The 13,160-nt window shown below is 57.9% G+C and overlaps 2 protein-coding genes across 3 annotated transcripts in view; both read left to right on the plus strand.

Annotated features, from left to right (window-relative positions):
• Positions 1 to 6,483, plus strand: part of FAM102A (family with sequence similarity 102, member A) — a 33,782-nt gene extending 27,299 nt beyond the window's left edge. The window contains exons 5-10 of the mRNA XM_012639652.1: positions 661 to 788; positions 1,671 to 1,775; positions 1,862 to 2,057; positions 2,514 to 2,635; positions 2,733 to 2,802; positions 3,799 to 6,483. Coding sequence (XP_012495106.1) covers positions 661 to 788; positions 1,671 to 1,775; positions 1,862 to 2,057; positions 2,514 to 2,635; positions 2,733 to 2,802; positions 3,799 to 3,844 — 667 coding nt within the window. The 3' untranslated portion in view covers positions 3,845 to 6,483. The remainder of the gene's footprint in view (positions 1 to 660; positions 789 to 1,670; positions 1,776 to 1,861; positions 2,058 to 2,513; positions 2,636 to 2,732; positions 2,803 to 3,798) is intronic.
• Positions 6,484 to 8,307: 1,824 nt separating this feature from the next.
• DPM2 (dolichyl-phosphate mannosyltransferase polypeptide 2, regulatory subunit) lies at positions 8,308 to 11,388 on the plus strand. Of its 2 annotated transcripts, none has more exons than XM_012639669.1 (4): positions 8,308 to 8,350; positions 8,650 to 8,739; positions 9,858 to 9,960; positions 10,708 to 11,388. In XM_012639669.1, exons 1-4 carry the CDS (start codon positions 8,348 to 8,350, stop codon positions 10,764 to 10,766), a joined length of 255 nt encoding a protein of 84 aa, XP_012495123.1. In that variant the 5' UTR covers positions 8,308 to 8,347; the 3' UTR covers positions 10,767 to 11,388. The 2 variants fall into 2 exon arrangements, with proteins under 2 accessions (XP_012495123.1, XP_012495124.1); XM_012639670.1 differs by lacking the exon at positions 8,308 to 8,350 and adding an exon at positions 8,528 to 8,553.
• Positions 11,389 to 13,160: the final 1,772 nt, after the last annotated feature.

A 13,160-nucleotide genomic window follows, 5' to 3' on the forward strand; every position in this document is an offset into this window, starting at 1 on the left:
GTGGCCTCCCCGCCCATGTGGTCCTCAGTCTAGCAGGAGAGACAGGCGTTAATCAAGCCATAAATAAATCACATGCACGTCCATGAACAGATGTGACCAGAGGTCGGGGAGACAGGCACAGAAGATGGGATCCGTCCGAGACCAGGGACGGCTTCCCTGAGGAGGTGGCGTCTGGGGACTGGGGCTCCATGTACCTGGCAGAGGGATGGGCTGGGAGCCCTTGCTCTCCCGCTTGCTGTGTGACCTCGACTGGCCAGTTTGCCTCTCTGAGTCTCAGTGTCCTCCTCTGGAAGATGGGATTGGGAATGGTAATTACAGTTTGGGTTGCTTTGGGGCTTAACCAAGCTGATGTGGTACCTGCTGGCTTGCAGTAGCCCAGTAGCTACAACGTTTATGTTAAAGTATCATCATTGCTAATGTTGTTATGAAAAAGCCCGAATCCCCAGAGGAGACAGAGCAGCAATTAGGAGGTGGTGCTGCCAGGAGACGTGGCTCTGGCTTGCCCCCAGGTGTTTGCTGTGCCCCGCAACCCGAAGCGGGCCCCGAGCTGATGAGTGAGCCAGCCAGCGTGCGGCAGCTCTGCTCTGTGGATGCTTGCTGGGTGATTCCGCCCTGGGGGCTGGGGCGGTGAGGGACCTTCTGACCCCTGGGGCCTGGCAGCCCGAGCCAGGGGAGGCCCCAGGCAGAAAGCATGCCGGTGTGGGGCTTCCCCGCAGTTACTCCTCCAGCTCCAGGGTGGGGGGCCCCAGAGGAGAGCTCCGTCCGGGGGCCAGGCCTCTACCAGGCAGGTGGGATTTAAGTACCCACTTACTTCTGGTTCCTCCCTCCCCCGAGTGCAGAGAGCCTGATGGCGACTTGCAAAGCCACGTGGCTGTGGTGGGCACACGGGCAGACCTGGGCACCTGCCTGGCGTGTGCTCCCCTCTGAAGAGGGTGAGGATGGGCCCTTCCTGTGTTGGCCGGGAGGGCTGGCGGGTAGGCTGGCAGGTGGGAATTCAGAGCACTGGGTGAGTCCTGCCTGGTCCCACGTGCCTCCTGCTGGGGCATGCCAGGAAAGTTTGTTTTGAAGTTGGGCTTACGGGTGACTTGGGACAGGGCTGTTGACCTGTCCCTTCAGGCCAGCCTGCTCCCCCTCCCCACGTCCCCTCCCCCTCTTCGGTCTACTCCAGCTACACTGACCACGCTCATTCCAGCCACAGGGCCTTTGTGCTGCTCTCTCTGCCCAGAAGGCCTTTTCCCTGGTGCCTTATCTGGCTCCCTCCCTCCCACGCATCCTGAAGGTCTTGGCATTAAGGCCATCTCCTTGGACAAGCCTTCCTTGCAGGTCCGCAGACTGGGCCAGGCCCCCGAATCGCGCCGCTCCCTGCTCTGCTGCTCACCTCAGGTGTGGGTGACAGTGGCCCGGTTTTTGCTCAGCATCCTTCCTCTGAGCCTCAGGCACTCCTCACAAGGAGGTCCCCACCTGGTATCTTTGGAATGAACAAACCTGGGTTCAGAGGGTGACCTGTGGCTCAGGGACTCAGGCAGGTTGCTGCTCCTTTGAACCTCAGTTTTTCAGTCTGTTAAACAGAAATATGTGGTGCCCCCATAGGAGGCTCAGTAAGGGGACAGTGTGAAGGGTGAGGTGGCACCACCGGGTAAGCCCTGCCCCCTCGCCCTTTCCTCCTCCAGGGCTGCTGGAGGAGCCGGACCACAGCCTGTCGAGCCCTGAGGAGGTGTTCCACTCCGGCCACTCCCGCAACTCCAGCTACGCCAGCCAGCAGTCCAGGATCTCCGGTGAGCGGCTGCCTGGCCCTGCCCCCGCGGCCTGCTGTGTCCCGGGATCCCCCATAATGACGCTCCCTCTCCGCTCACCCCGCCAGGCTACAGCACGGAGCACTCTCGCTCCTCCAGCCTCTCCGACTTGACGCACCGCCGAAACACGTCCACTAGCAGCAGCGCCTCCGGCGGCCTCAGCATGGCCGTGGAGGGCCCTGAGGGCAGTGAGCGGGAGCACCGGCCCCCCGAGAAGCCACCACGGCCGCCACGGCCCCTGCATCTGTCGGACCGCTCGTTTCGGTGGGTCCCACTTCTCTGCTCCCTGGGAACGGACCCTCCCAGTGGCTCCCTGAACCTCTCCTGCTTTACCTTGACACAGGACAGTAGGGTCCCCATCTCAGAGGGTTGGGTGGTGACGATTCAACCAGTTAGGGCTCAGCCCTGTCCTGGCATGCAGCAGATGCTCAGTCCGTGGCTGTGTTTGTCGAGAGCGTGGTCTGTGGGCCAGACCGACCTGGGGTTGAGCTTTAGATCCACCGCTCACATGCTGTGTGGCCTTGGTCAAGTTACTTAGCCTCTCAGTGCCTGGCATCCTCATCTATAAAACCAGATAACAGCCCCCTCACCCCAGCACGGTTGTGAGGGTTGAATGAAGCACAACGTGGAATGTGCATAGAACATTCTAAGCGCTAGCTCTTCACTGTTGTTTTGTTGTGCTTGTTGCTGCCTCACTGCTGTGACTCTGCCCCACCCCAGGCGGAAGAAGGACTCAGTGGAGAGCCACCCGACCTGGGTGGATGACACGCGGATCGACGCAGATGCCATTGTGGAGAAGATCATGCAGAGCCAGGACTTCACGGAGGGCAGCAACACAGAGGGTGAGCTGCCTGCGCCGCGCGGGCTGGGCACGATGTCGCCCGCTCCAGGGGCCGCCCTCGCCTTGCTCAGCCTCCATCCTCCCTTGTGTCCCCACAGACAGCAACCTCCGGCTGTTCGTGAGCCGTGACGGCTCCACCACGCTGAGTGGCATCCAGCTGGCCAACAGGTAGGGGCAGAGGCTCGGGGAGGGGTCACAGGGCAGCCGTGGGGTGCGGCAGTGAGAGCTGTCTCCGTGGCCCCCCTGATGAGCTAGTGCTGGGGTACAGCTGTGGACGACACAGGTTGCGCCCACGTGACAGTTTGTAGCGTGCCCTCTCCTACGCCCTCACTCAGAGCACGTTACTGTGTGCCTGGCTCACTGCGTCCTCTTGGCTCATTGGGTGAATGAATGAGGGAGGGAGGGAGCCTCCCACGTGCAGGCTGTGCTGAAGCATCCCCCATGTTCCTGTGGGCCGGGTGGGGAGTGCCATTGAACATCCGGACCCAGAGCAGGACGGCCTTGGCTGGGATCTGGGGAGCTGCCCCGCTGCCCCCTGCTGGCCGAGGCCTGAAGTTGCAGCCGCTGTCTCCCAGCTCGCCTCCTGGCTGCTCCAGGTGGGGTGGGCAGGAAGAAAACAGAGGGCGCCTCTGTGGAGGTTTGTAAACACCCCTCCCTAACCCCTCTGAAAATGAAGAGATGGGTTCAGGGGAGGGAAGAAACCAATCTGGCTGCAGCAACGTCATAGCAGAGCTGCGTGCCGAGCCCCGGATGTCCCAGCAGGCAGGAGAGCTATCAGGTTCCCCGACTTTCCCCTGTCCTCTTGGCAAACTTCACGGTCCCTGTGAGCCTCAGTTTCTTCATCTGTCAGTGGGACATGGTGCAGTCCCTGCCTGCCGGGGTTACTGTGGGGTAGGAGTGGCACTCCCGGGTATGCAAGCTGCCAGTAACCTGGAAGGGCTCAGGTACAGCCTGTGCCAGCTCTGCGGTCCCTGTGGACTCTGATACTTGCCATTGTGCCACCTCAGGCAAGTGACTTCATATCCCTGAGCCTCAGCGTTAGCCCCCTGCAAAATGAGGCCGGGTAACAGGGCCTGCTTTCACGTACCTCCAAGGGCCTGGCCCAGGGGGTGCTCGGTAAGTGGAGCGTTGAGGGGGACAAGCTGACCCATCTCTCCCCCGCAGGGTCTCTTCTGGGGTCTACGAGCCAGTAGTGATTGAAAGCCATTGAGCAGGCGCCCAGGCTGGAGAAGGATCCTGCCTTTTCGGGTGTCCAGACCCGCGTCATTCCACGAGGAACCTTCCCATTCGGATCACCATCCTCACTGCATCTCTTCCGTGCCTCTCCACTCCAGCCCACACCTGTCCCCCAGGCATCATTCCACTGTCCTCCCATCCACGCCGGGAGCCCCCTGGCCTGCCTGCGAGGGCCCAGGCACCACTGTGAATATTCTCCTCTGAACCACTAGAGGGCAGGACAGGCTGGCCCATGCAGCCGGTGGGCAAGACCAGACAGCCAGACTGCCCCTGCTGGAGAGCGACCTGGCCCCCTCGGCCGCGGACATGTCGCAGCTCCTAAACGGGGGGGTGTGTGTGTGTGGCTGAGGGCCTGTCCACTCCAGGAGCCCTGGCTTCAGTCACGCCCTGGCTCCATTGCCCCCTTTCCCGGGGGGGGCCAGACCACCCCCAGAATCCTGCCACCTGTGACCCTTTGACTGTTTAGTGCTTCAGCTGTCCCTTCCCTGGGTCCTGGGGGATCTGCTGGCAGCCTCCTCCTGGGAGCCACAACCTCAGACCCTCCCCACACTCCAGATTGAGAGCCCCACCTCCCCCAACAAATGTTCTCCTGCTGCCCTGGCAGCCTGCATTTTGCACGTGCTTGTCCCCAGCACAGCCCCCCTGGCCCTCTCCTCCCCTTCCCCTGTCCCCTTCCCAAGGACTCCTGGTCACTGCCCGCTGTGCAGTCAGAGGCCCGGGGTCTAGCAGCCCGGCTGGAACGGGCTGCCTCTCCTCCCTCCACTTAGCTCCAGCTCAGGCCTGAGACCGGCGCTGACAAAGGTCTGAGCACCGACGGTGCCCTCTGCCCAGGGCTGGGTCCTGAGCAGCTGGTTTCCTGCAGGAAGGTTGGGGCAAGGGGAGCCCCTTTCTCTGCCCTCAGGGTCAGCTGGCCCAGCTGGGGCGCCTCCAGAGAGGCAGGTGGGCTGTGACTGGACCGCCTAGAGCTGGCTTCCTGGCCGGAAAAGCCTCAGCCTTCCTCTGGAAGCATCCCCCATTCTGGGCAGGGGAGAAGTGGGGTCCTTTAAGGGGTGTGCTTTCCCAGCGGGGAGCAGTCTGGCCCTGCCCCTGGCCCCTACCCTCACTGAAGCCCCTGCTCTCAGCACTTTCCCCCCGGGTCCTCGTAACCTGCTTGCAGGTGGGTTTCAGCTGCCAGCCAGTCCCTGGACAGACTCCCTTACCCCTTTTAAATTTCACTCGTTCCGTTCCGTATAAACCCAGCAGGCTGGTGTTTACTTAGCCCTGTAGCTTTTTTTTCTTTCCTTTCTTCCTTTTTTTTTTTTCTTTCTTTCTTTCATTGAGTTCACAGTTCAATATTGCCTCCTCCCCCAGGTGAGGGGAGGTGCTTCTCTTCTCTGCCCCACCTGCCGGCTGGGTCCAGCAGGCTGGGGACCCAGCTGGGGGCTGGGATGCTGGTCCTCTCTGGGGGGTGCGGGCGACCTCCCCAGGCTGGGAGTGGTCCAGGTCCCCAGCTGCCCCAGCTGGCCAGAGTTAGGGTTCTTGGTCTGGGAACTCCCTGGCATTGGGACCAGAGCATTTCTAGGGTTTTTGTTGTTTTACTTACCTAACTCTTTTAGAAAATGAATGTTGGAAGGTGCCTGCCGAGGCAGGATGGAGCGTTCGCTCAGGCTGGAGAAGGCTCTGGTCAGCCCTGCGAGTCCCTTTCTGCCCCACGGATACTGGCACTTTAAAAGGAAGCTGGCCACACGGTCTCCAGATGAATTGGCCCCCTGAAGATGGGGGAGCGCTGTCCTTCCCTTCCGTGTCTGCGTCACCTCACCCAGCCCAGTGGGGAGGTGCATGCAGGGTAGATTTGGGATCTGATTTGAAGTTCTGGGGCCACAGGCACAAAACAGCTGGGTTTGGTGCTGCTGGGGAGACTCCAAACCAGGAGTCCAGCCCCACCCCAGCCAAGGTCTGGGCTTAAGAGTCACCCCAGAAGGAGATCCAGCCTGCCACATCCTCCCACACAAGGCCCTGGGCCAGGGTAATTGGACCAACTGAGATTCGGCCACAACCAAATTGTCACTGGCTGGAGCAAGAGGCCTGGAGCCCTGGCCTCATGCCTGTGAGGGACACCTTTCTTCACCCCTCTTGTCCCCTTGAGCTCAGCGAATTCCCACCAGGTGCCCACAGCTCCTGGACTTCAAATTCTATATATAGAGAGATGGAGAGAATATATTAGAGATATTTTTGGAAAGGAATTGGTCTATGCAATGCCAGTTTGGAATCTTCTTGAAAGTTTAACGTTTTTACCAGGAGATTTAAAGAAAATAAAGGTCTACTATATTTTTAAGATTTTTTTTCCTGTTAAACCCCACAAACTGACCACATGGCATGATCTGCCAGGAGGGGAATGTCCATGTTTTCCTCTGTCTTTAGTGAGGTGATTGAGGAAATGGGGGAGGGGCCTTTTTTTTCTTTAATCCCCCCGCCTTTGTAAGAGAATGCTGCCACCACTACTTCCAGTTCAGTGGGCTGTGTTTGTATCTGTGTCCCAGCTTCTATTGTAGAAAATAACATTGTAAGGGGAAATCAGCCTAATGTCAGTGTCTTGGTTTGGGGAAAAGAAATTAAATATTGCGGATTTTGTTTTGCTGAGTTTTTTTTTTTACCTTGTTACTTTACCACGTTGACTTTGGGGTCAAAGACAACATGAGAAGGAAGCCACATGTATAAGGCGACATTCCACGGGTGGGGAATATATAGGTGGCCAGGTTTCTCTCAGTCCTGACTGCAGTCACAATTATCACCACCTTTATTGCTGCAGAGTCCTGGGGAAGAAACAGTCCCAGCTGGGCAGTTACTTGCCACACCTAGTGACAGCTTTGACCTCTGAACCCAAGTTCTAACCACTGCTCTGTGGACCTTCCCTGCAATCAGGTGGCCTCTAAGGAGCATGCCTGGGGACAAATAACTGTGCCTCAGTTTCCTCAGCTGCAAATGGGGTTATGGATCAAATGAGAACATGGGTATACAGCCTGCACTACAGGAGGTGCTGGCTGTGTTCCCAAACTCGAAAGCCTCGGGCTGGCATTGTCTACAGCTTGGTCTGGGCTCCTCACCCCTGTTCCTGACTGTCCCAAGTTACACAGGAGCTCAGTGGCTTAGCCTTAGCCAAACTTTGGGACAGCCAGGTCACTCTGGGCCTTTAACAAGCTCAGAGATAGCAGGAAGCCTCAGCAGTTTTGGCCAGGCCAGAAGGAACTGGGCCACCAGGCCTCTGTCTTTGCCCCAGAACCGTCATTATCCCCACCCCTTCTTAGGGCTCACCCTCACTTGTGCCCCTTTAAACCCTGAAGGGGGTTCTCAGTCCCCTCCTCTGTTCTATGCACACCTGGGCAGGGAGGGAAAAGTTGGCTCCCAGCTGAGCCGTCTGTCCTTAGAGAGTGGCGAGGAATAGAATTGGGCTGTAGGAGAAAAAGGGCTGATCGTGTCAGCTTTGGGAGGGCAGCCCCATGGAGAGGGGCTTTGATGACAGGAGATAAATGCTGCTGGTGGGAGCAAACTATGCCAGGCCCAGACAACATCTCTCCCCTGCCCACTCAAGTGGAGACAGCAGGCCAAGGATCTCCACAACCAACTCGGGGCATTCCAAGATCTAAAAAAAAATTAACTGATTCTTAAAGCTGGTTGATTGATTCAAAGCTCCTGCTTTGTGCCAAGCCCCTTATTGGTGCTGGGGATACAGCAGTGACCACAGACCCTAGCCTTGGGGTGCTTACAATGTGGGCCAGAGCAACTGAGTAAATCAGCTGATCCAAACACATAGGGGGCCTTCCCATGGGCCTGTCCGAAACCTCTGGTGCTGCGACACCCAGGGCCAGAGAGGCAGACGGTGAAGGGAAGTAGGAGAAACCCAAAGGGTCGCCAGGGAAGCCAGGCGATGGGCGAGGGGGCGCCCTCTCTCCCTCAGTCGAAATCCTCCCCATCCATGCCGGCTCTGCCAGGCCCTCCTCATCCTGTCCCAGGCCGGGCTCTGCACCCTTCCCCTCAGCAGACAAGTTAGGGCCTGAGGACCAGGCAGTAGAGCTCCATGTCGGGTTCCAGTGTCGGCTTCGCCACTGACTCCTGTCTCTGAGCCTCACTTTCCCCATCTGAAAAATGCGACTTCCAATCCTCCACCCCCATCCCGCTCTGGCTTTGGGACTCTGGGATGTTTAGAGATGGGTCTTGGTGGGGGGGACAATCCCGCAAGACTGTGGCCACAAAAGCCAGACAGTCCGGGTTCCCAACTCGGTCCCATTCCCTAGTTTCGGGGACCAATCTGCCCCATGACGCCCTCGAGAACTACATTTCCCGACATGCAAAGGGAGGCGGGGCCTGCCGGTCTCGAACCACGTGTTCCTGGGCCAGCCTGAGAACTACGACTCCCGGCGTGCTCCGCGCCCCAAAGCCAGAAGGGCCCGGATCCGGAAGCGGATGCAGCTTGGTGCTCTGGTGGCGGAGCGCCGAGGAAATGGTGAGATTGGGGCCGAGTGCTTGGCTGTGGGTGTCTAGGGTGAGCTCTGGGGTCTGCTCGGGAGCTGGGGCTTGGGTACTCGGAACCGGGAGTGCTCTCTCCCGCCTGCTCACTGTACGCATGAAAACGCAGAGGCCTGGCACTCTCTGCCAGCCTAGAAACTGATCCCTAGTCAGCCCTCCCTAGCATCGGATGAATGAATGGTAAGCTTAGAGCGTAATCAGGCCGCGACGGCCCCCGTCCATTAGTGCCCCTAAATGGAGAGTCACTTCGTCAGCTGAGGTGTCCTTTTTCTTCAGGCCACGGGGACAGACCAGGTGGTGGGACTCGGCCTCGTCGCCATTAGCTTGATCATCTTCACCTACTACACGGCCTGGGTGATTCTCTTGGTATGTCTGTCTCTCCCGCCCTCGGCTCGCCTTCCCCATCCTTGGGTCTTTAAGCCGACCCACAACACCATTTAAGCAGCTACTAAGTGCCAGATGCTGTGCTAGGTGCTATACCTGCCTGAGCTCATGAAATCTCCAGAACAGCACTACAGGGAAGAGGCTAGTGATGTCTGCATTTTGTAGATGAGGGAGCTGAGGCTCAGGGAGAAGGGTCTGGCCAAGGTCGCATACTTAACCGCTGCACTTAAAGCCCTGTGCGGTGTTTGTTTTGCCTTTTGGGGGGAGTTCTGGTTCTGGTTAGCCTGCCAGCCGTGGACATGGTGGACACCAGTGGATTTTATAGGGCTTTTAGGATGTTTTTTTCATGTGGGAAAATTTATTGGTCATTGCTTAAGAAGTACAGTGTGTTTGGAAGACAAAATCTTGCAGAACTTGGTATCCTTTGGAGAAAGATGTTAGTAAAGAAGACCTAGGCCGGGAGCGGTGGCTCATGCCTGTAATCCTAGCACTCTGGGAGGCCGAGGCTGGAGGATCGTTTGAGCTCAGGAGTTCGAGACCAGCCTGAGCAAGAGCAAGACCCCATCTCTACTAAAAAAATAGAAAGAAATTAGCTGGACAACTAAAAATATATATATAAAAAATTAGCTGGGCATGGTGGCACATTCCTGTAGTCCCAGCTACTTGGGAGGCTGAGGCAGAAGGATCGCTTGAGCCCAGGAGTTTGAGGTTGCTGTGAGCTAGGCTGATGCCATGGCACTCTAGCCTAGGGAACAGAGTGAGACTCTGTCTTAAAAAAAAAAAAAAAAATAGAAGACCTGGGAGCCCAGGTGGGGAGTCACTCAAGGATTCCTCAGGTACCTTTTGCTAGACTGTGGGTGCCTTAGGGCAGTTCTCTTGGCTTTTGTTCACTGCCAGGTTCCCAGCACCAACGTAGGGCAGGCACCAAGCAAGTGCCCAGTAAATAACTATTAAACAAATGAATGAAGGAAACAAGCCACAGCACCCCAGATGCCATCGTCCTAAAGATGATAGGTCCCTTAGATGGAGGGGGTGGGGTGTTTGGGCTGGGGGCTGGGCGAGGCGAGCGCTGCTCACCAGAGCTCTGCCTTGGCTGCCAGCCATTCATCGACAGCCAGCATGTCATCCACAAGTATTTCCTGCCCCGGGCCTATGCTGTCATCATCCCGCTGGTGGTAGGCCTCCTGTTGCTCCTGTTTGTGGGTAAGTCACCCCCTCACCAAAGCCCCGACCCTGGGCAGGGTGTCTGGGGGGCCCCACCTCTGAAATTACTTCCACATTTTGACACTTGCTGTACATCTGCTTGAGGCTCCTTGCCCCCAACTCTCCCCTGGGGTTTTCCCGTTCCTCCTTCAAGGCCATGGTCAGTAACTCCTCTGAGCTTCCCAATGCCTCAGGCTTTTTGGACTCTAATGACTCCCTTTTTCCCGCTCCCCCCATCACTCTGCTCACACCTCAGTTGCCTCTCACCCTCTTGTCGCCCTGGCTTCTAATTACTGCACCTCTCTATCTCTCATGGCTTCACAGGGACAGGGACTATGTCTCTATTGTTACTATGTCCTCAGCACCCAGCACAGGAAAGTAGTTTTGACGAGTCAGTCAACAATCAGATGCCTGGATGATGGGGTAGATGGGTGGGTAGGCAGATGGGTGGGTAGGCAGATGTTGGGTTGGCAGGTGGTTGATTGGTTATGGATAGATGGGTGGGTCTTGTTCCCTTTAGAATCTGAAACACTAAATGCAACATTTTGCCTGAGGTAGGCACTCCGTTGGTGTTTGTTGAATGAATGTGAGTGGATGTGTGGCTTGAATGACTGGGGAGACAGCAGGTGCCCTCGAGGGTGGTTGGGTAGGCACATGGCCTTGCATGTGGGTTGCCCTGCCCTACCCTGCCCTCCCAGCATCCCCGAGCCCAGATCTTACCTGGCCATTCTGGTTTGTATATTCCAGGGTTGTTCATCACCTACGTGATGCTGAAGAACCAGAGGGTGACCAAGAAAGCTCAGTGAAGGCCCAGCAGGGATGAGGCTGCCAGCGCCTTCTCAGCCTCCTCTCCAGGACAGGGACCAAGGGTGGGAGCCCACAGGACTGGTCCAGGCACTGTGGCGCCCTCCAGCCTGGCTGCCCTCCGGACATCCCTGTGGGATGGAGCTGTTCAGGACTCACCCCTGACTGACCGGAGCCCTGCTCCTCCCCTGGTCACCCTTCCAGAAGCCAGGAGGGAGGAGCACCCGGGAGACGTCTCACCCCCTCTGGCTTGGGCATGAGAGATGCTGGTTCTCCCTACCTCACCGTCAGACTTCCCGTCACTTTTTCCTCTGGGTTCTACCATCTTGCCTCAGCTTCCCTCCTTTCACATGCTGATACTGGACTTGGCAGGTTCTGAGGCGGCACATGGCCTTTCTGACCTCTCCCCACAAGTCCTGCTCCTCTACGAAGGCTGCTTCCTTGGCCTGACACAGCCCCAGACCCCACGAGGACTTCTGGACCCGGAAAGCCTAGGAGGACTGACAGACCCCAGAGCCGCCACCACGTCTCGGCACACAGGGCAGCCACGTCGGCCTCCTGGCCAGCCATTCCTCGTGGAGGCCCAGGCCCAGCCCCAGGGCTGGCCTGTGTGGGGAGCTTACCAATAAACACTGGTTTCATGTTTGTCTCTGTGCCGTCCTTACCAGAGGAGGGGGCTGGGAGGTGGCCCCTGCATTGGTTTCAGGTCATAAGACCCTGGTGTGTATAGTGAGGGTGCCTCAGGTGCCTCCTCGGCCCTGTCCCTGTGCTGGACTCTGGAGACAAAGCTGGGACTAGGACAGATGTGCTTCGGACTCAGTGGAGCTCACAGCTGTGAAGCCCCTCTGCCCCTCTGCCAGTGTGGCCAGGACGGACTTACTATTTTAGGGATCCTTGGGCCACTCCCCTGAAAGCCCAAGCCCCCCGTCATCCATCTCTTGCGTGCGGCAGCGCGACTTAGCCAAGCCCTGAGCGACAAAGGCTGCTACTGGGTCAGAGCAGGGCTGCTGTGTTCAGGGTAGCTGATCGGCCACAGGCCCCAGTCTGTGGCAATCCCGCTGTGCCTGAGCAGCCTCTCCCGTCCCAGCACCCAGTGTGAACCAGCCCCCGAGCCTGGGACGTTCGCTTTCCCCCCAGTTAGGGAAGGCTTCTCCCTCATCACAGAGGAAAAGGGCCAAGTGCAAACATGCCTGCCCTCCCTTGCCTGTGTTGCCTGTCCTCTGTCCTCCAGGCGGAGCTGCCCACTTGGGCTTTGGGTCCTTTCTCCCCACTGCTGTGGCAGAAGCCTATGTCACCAGTGGTTCCTGTCGTGGGAACAACCTCTCCCTCTCCCATTGTTTCCCAAATGTGCTCCAGGCTCCCCTTACAAGACCCTCCATCAACCCAGCAGCTCCCTCCCAGTTCCCCCCCCCCTTCCACTGCCAAACTGCCCCAAAAGGGTGTCCACACCTCCCCTCCTGCTGTGCCCGGCATCCGCCCTGTCACTCAAGGGAGACCACACCCCCTGAGGCCACCAGTGATGCCCATTCTTTAAATCCAAAGGATGTTTCCTTGACACTCTGCCACATTTGGCGCATGACATCTCCTGGATCTGCCCTCAGACGCTCTCTTGGTGTCTGTGATGAGAGTTCTTGATGCCTCTCATGTTCTCTTCTGCCGTGGGCTCCTCAGGGCTTGGTCACAGGCCTTGTCACCCACACCCTCCCGTCCTTTCCCAGGCTCGCCTCCAGCCCAGCTCTCCCCTTTGGGCCCCAGCTGTGCACCTGACACCCTCACTGGATGTTGCGGTGGGACCTCGATCCATCCGGTTGTGAGCTGAATTCTTAGACTTTCCCCAACTCTGGCTCTCCTCTCATGCCTGCCCCCTCTCGTGGCTGGCTGGCATCCTGTGTCCCCACTGTAGCTTTCTTCCCCCACCCCCCATCCACAAGACCCCAAATCCCATCAGTTCTCCCTTTCTCCCAGCCATCTTCTGGATGTGCAGCCACTGCTCTCTGCCCTAAGTCAAGGATGGCTTCCTCAACGCTCCCCCCGTCTCCCCGCCTGCTCTGGCCCCCTCCAACCTATGCACAAAAACCAGTGGCCTTTCAAAAACCCATATCCAAGCGTCTTTCTCACACTCACGCGATGTTTCTCTGGGTCCACACCCGTCTCCCTAGGACAGCCTACAAGGCCCTGGCTGCTTGCTCGCTTTCTCTCTCCCGTTCAGTCCGGCTACGCAGGCCTTTCGCTTCCTGGGACTGGCCCAGGCCCTTTGCATACCCTACTCACATCGGTTCAGAATAAGACCAGCGTGCTTCCTGCCCTTGTGGCATTTCCATTCTAGAGGGGAGGTGTAGTAAACAAATAAACGAGCAAGACTATCTCGGACAGTGTTCAGGGGGATAAAGAAAATA

The sequence above is a fragment of the Propithecus coquereli genome, unplaced genomic scaffold (genome assembly GCF_000956105.1).
Source record: "Propithecus coquereli isolate 6110/MARCELLA unplaced genomic scaffold, Pcoq_1.0 Scaffold142, whole genome shotgun sequence".
In the NCBI taxonomy this organism is placed as follows: Eukaryota; Metazoa; Chordata; class Mammalia; order Primates; family Indriidae; genus Propithecus; species Propithecus coquereli.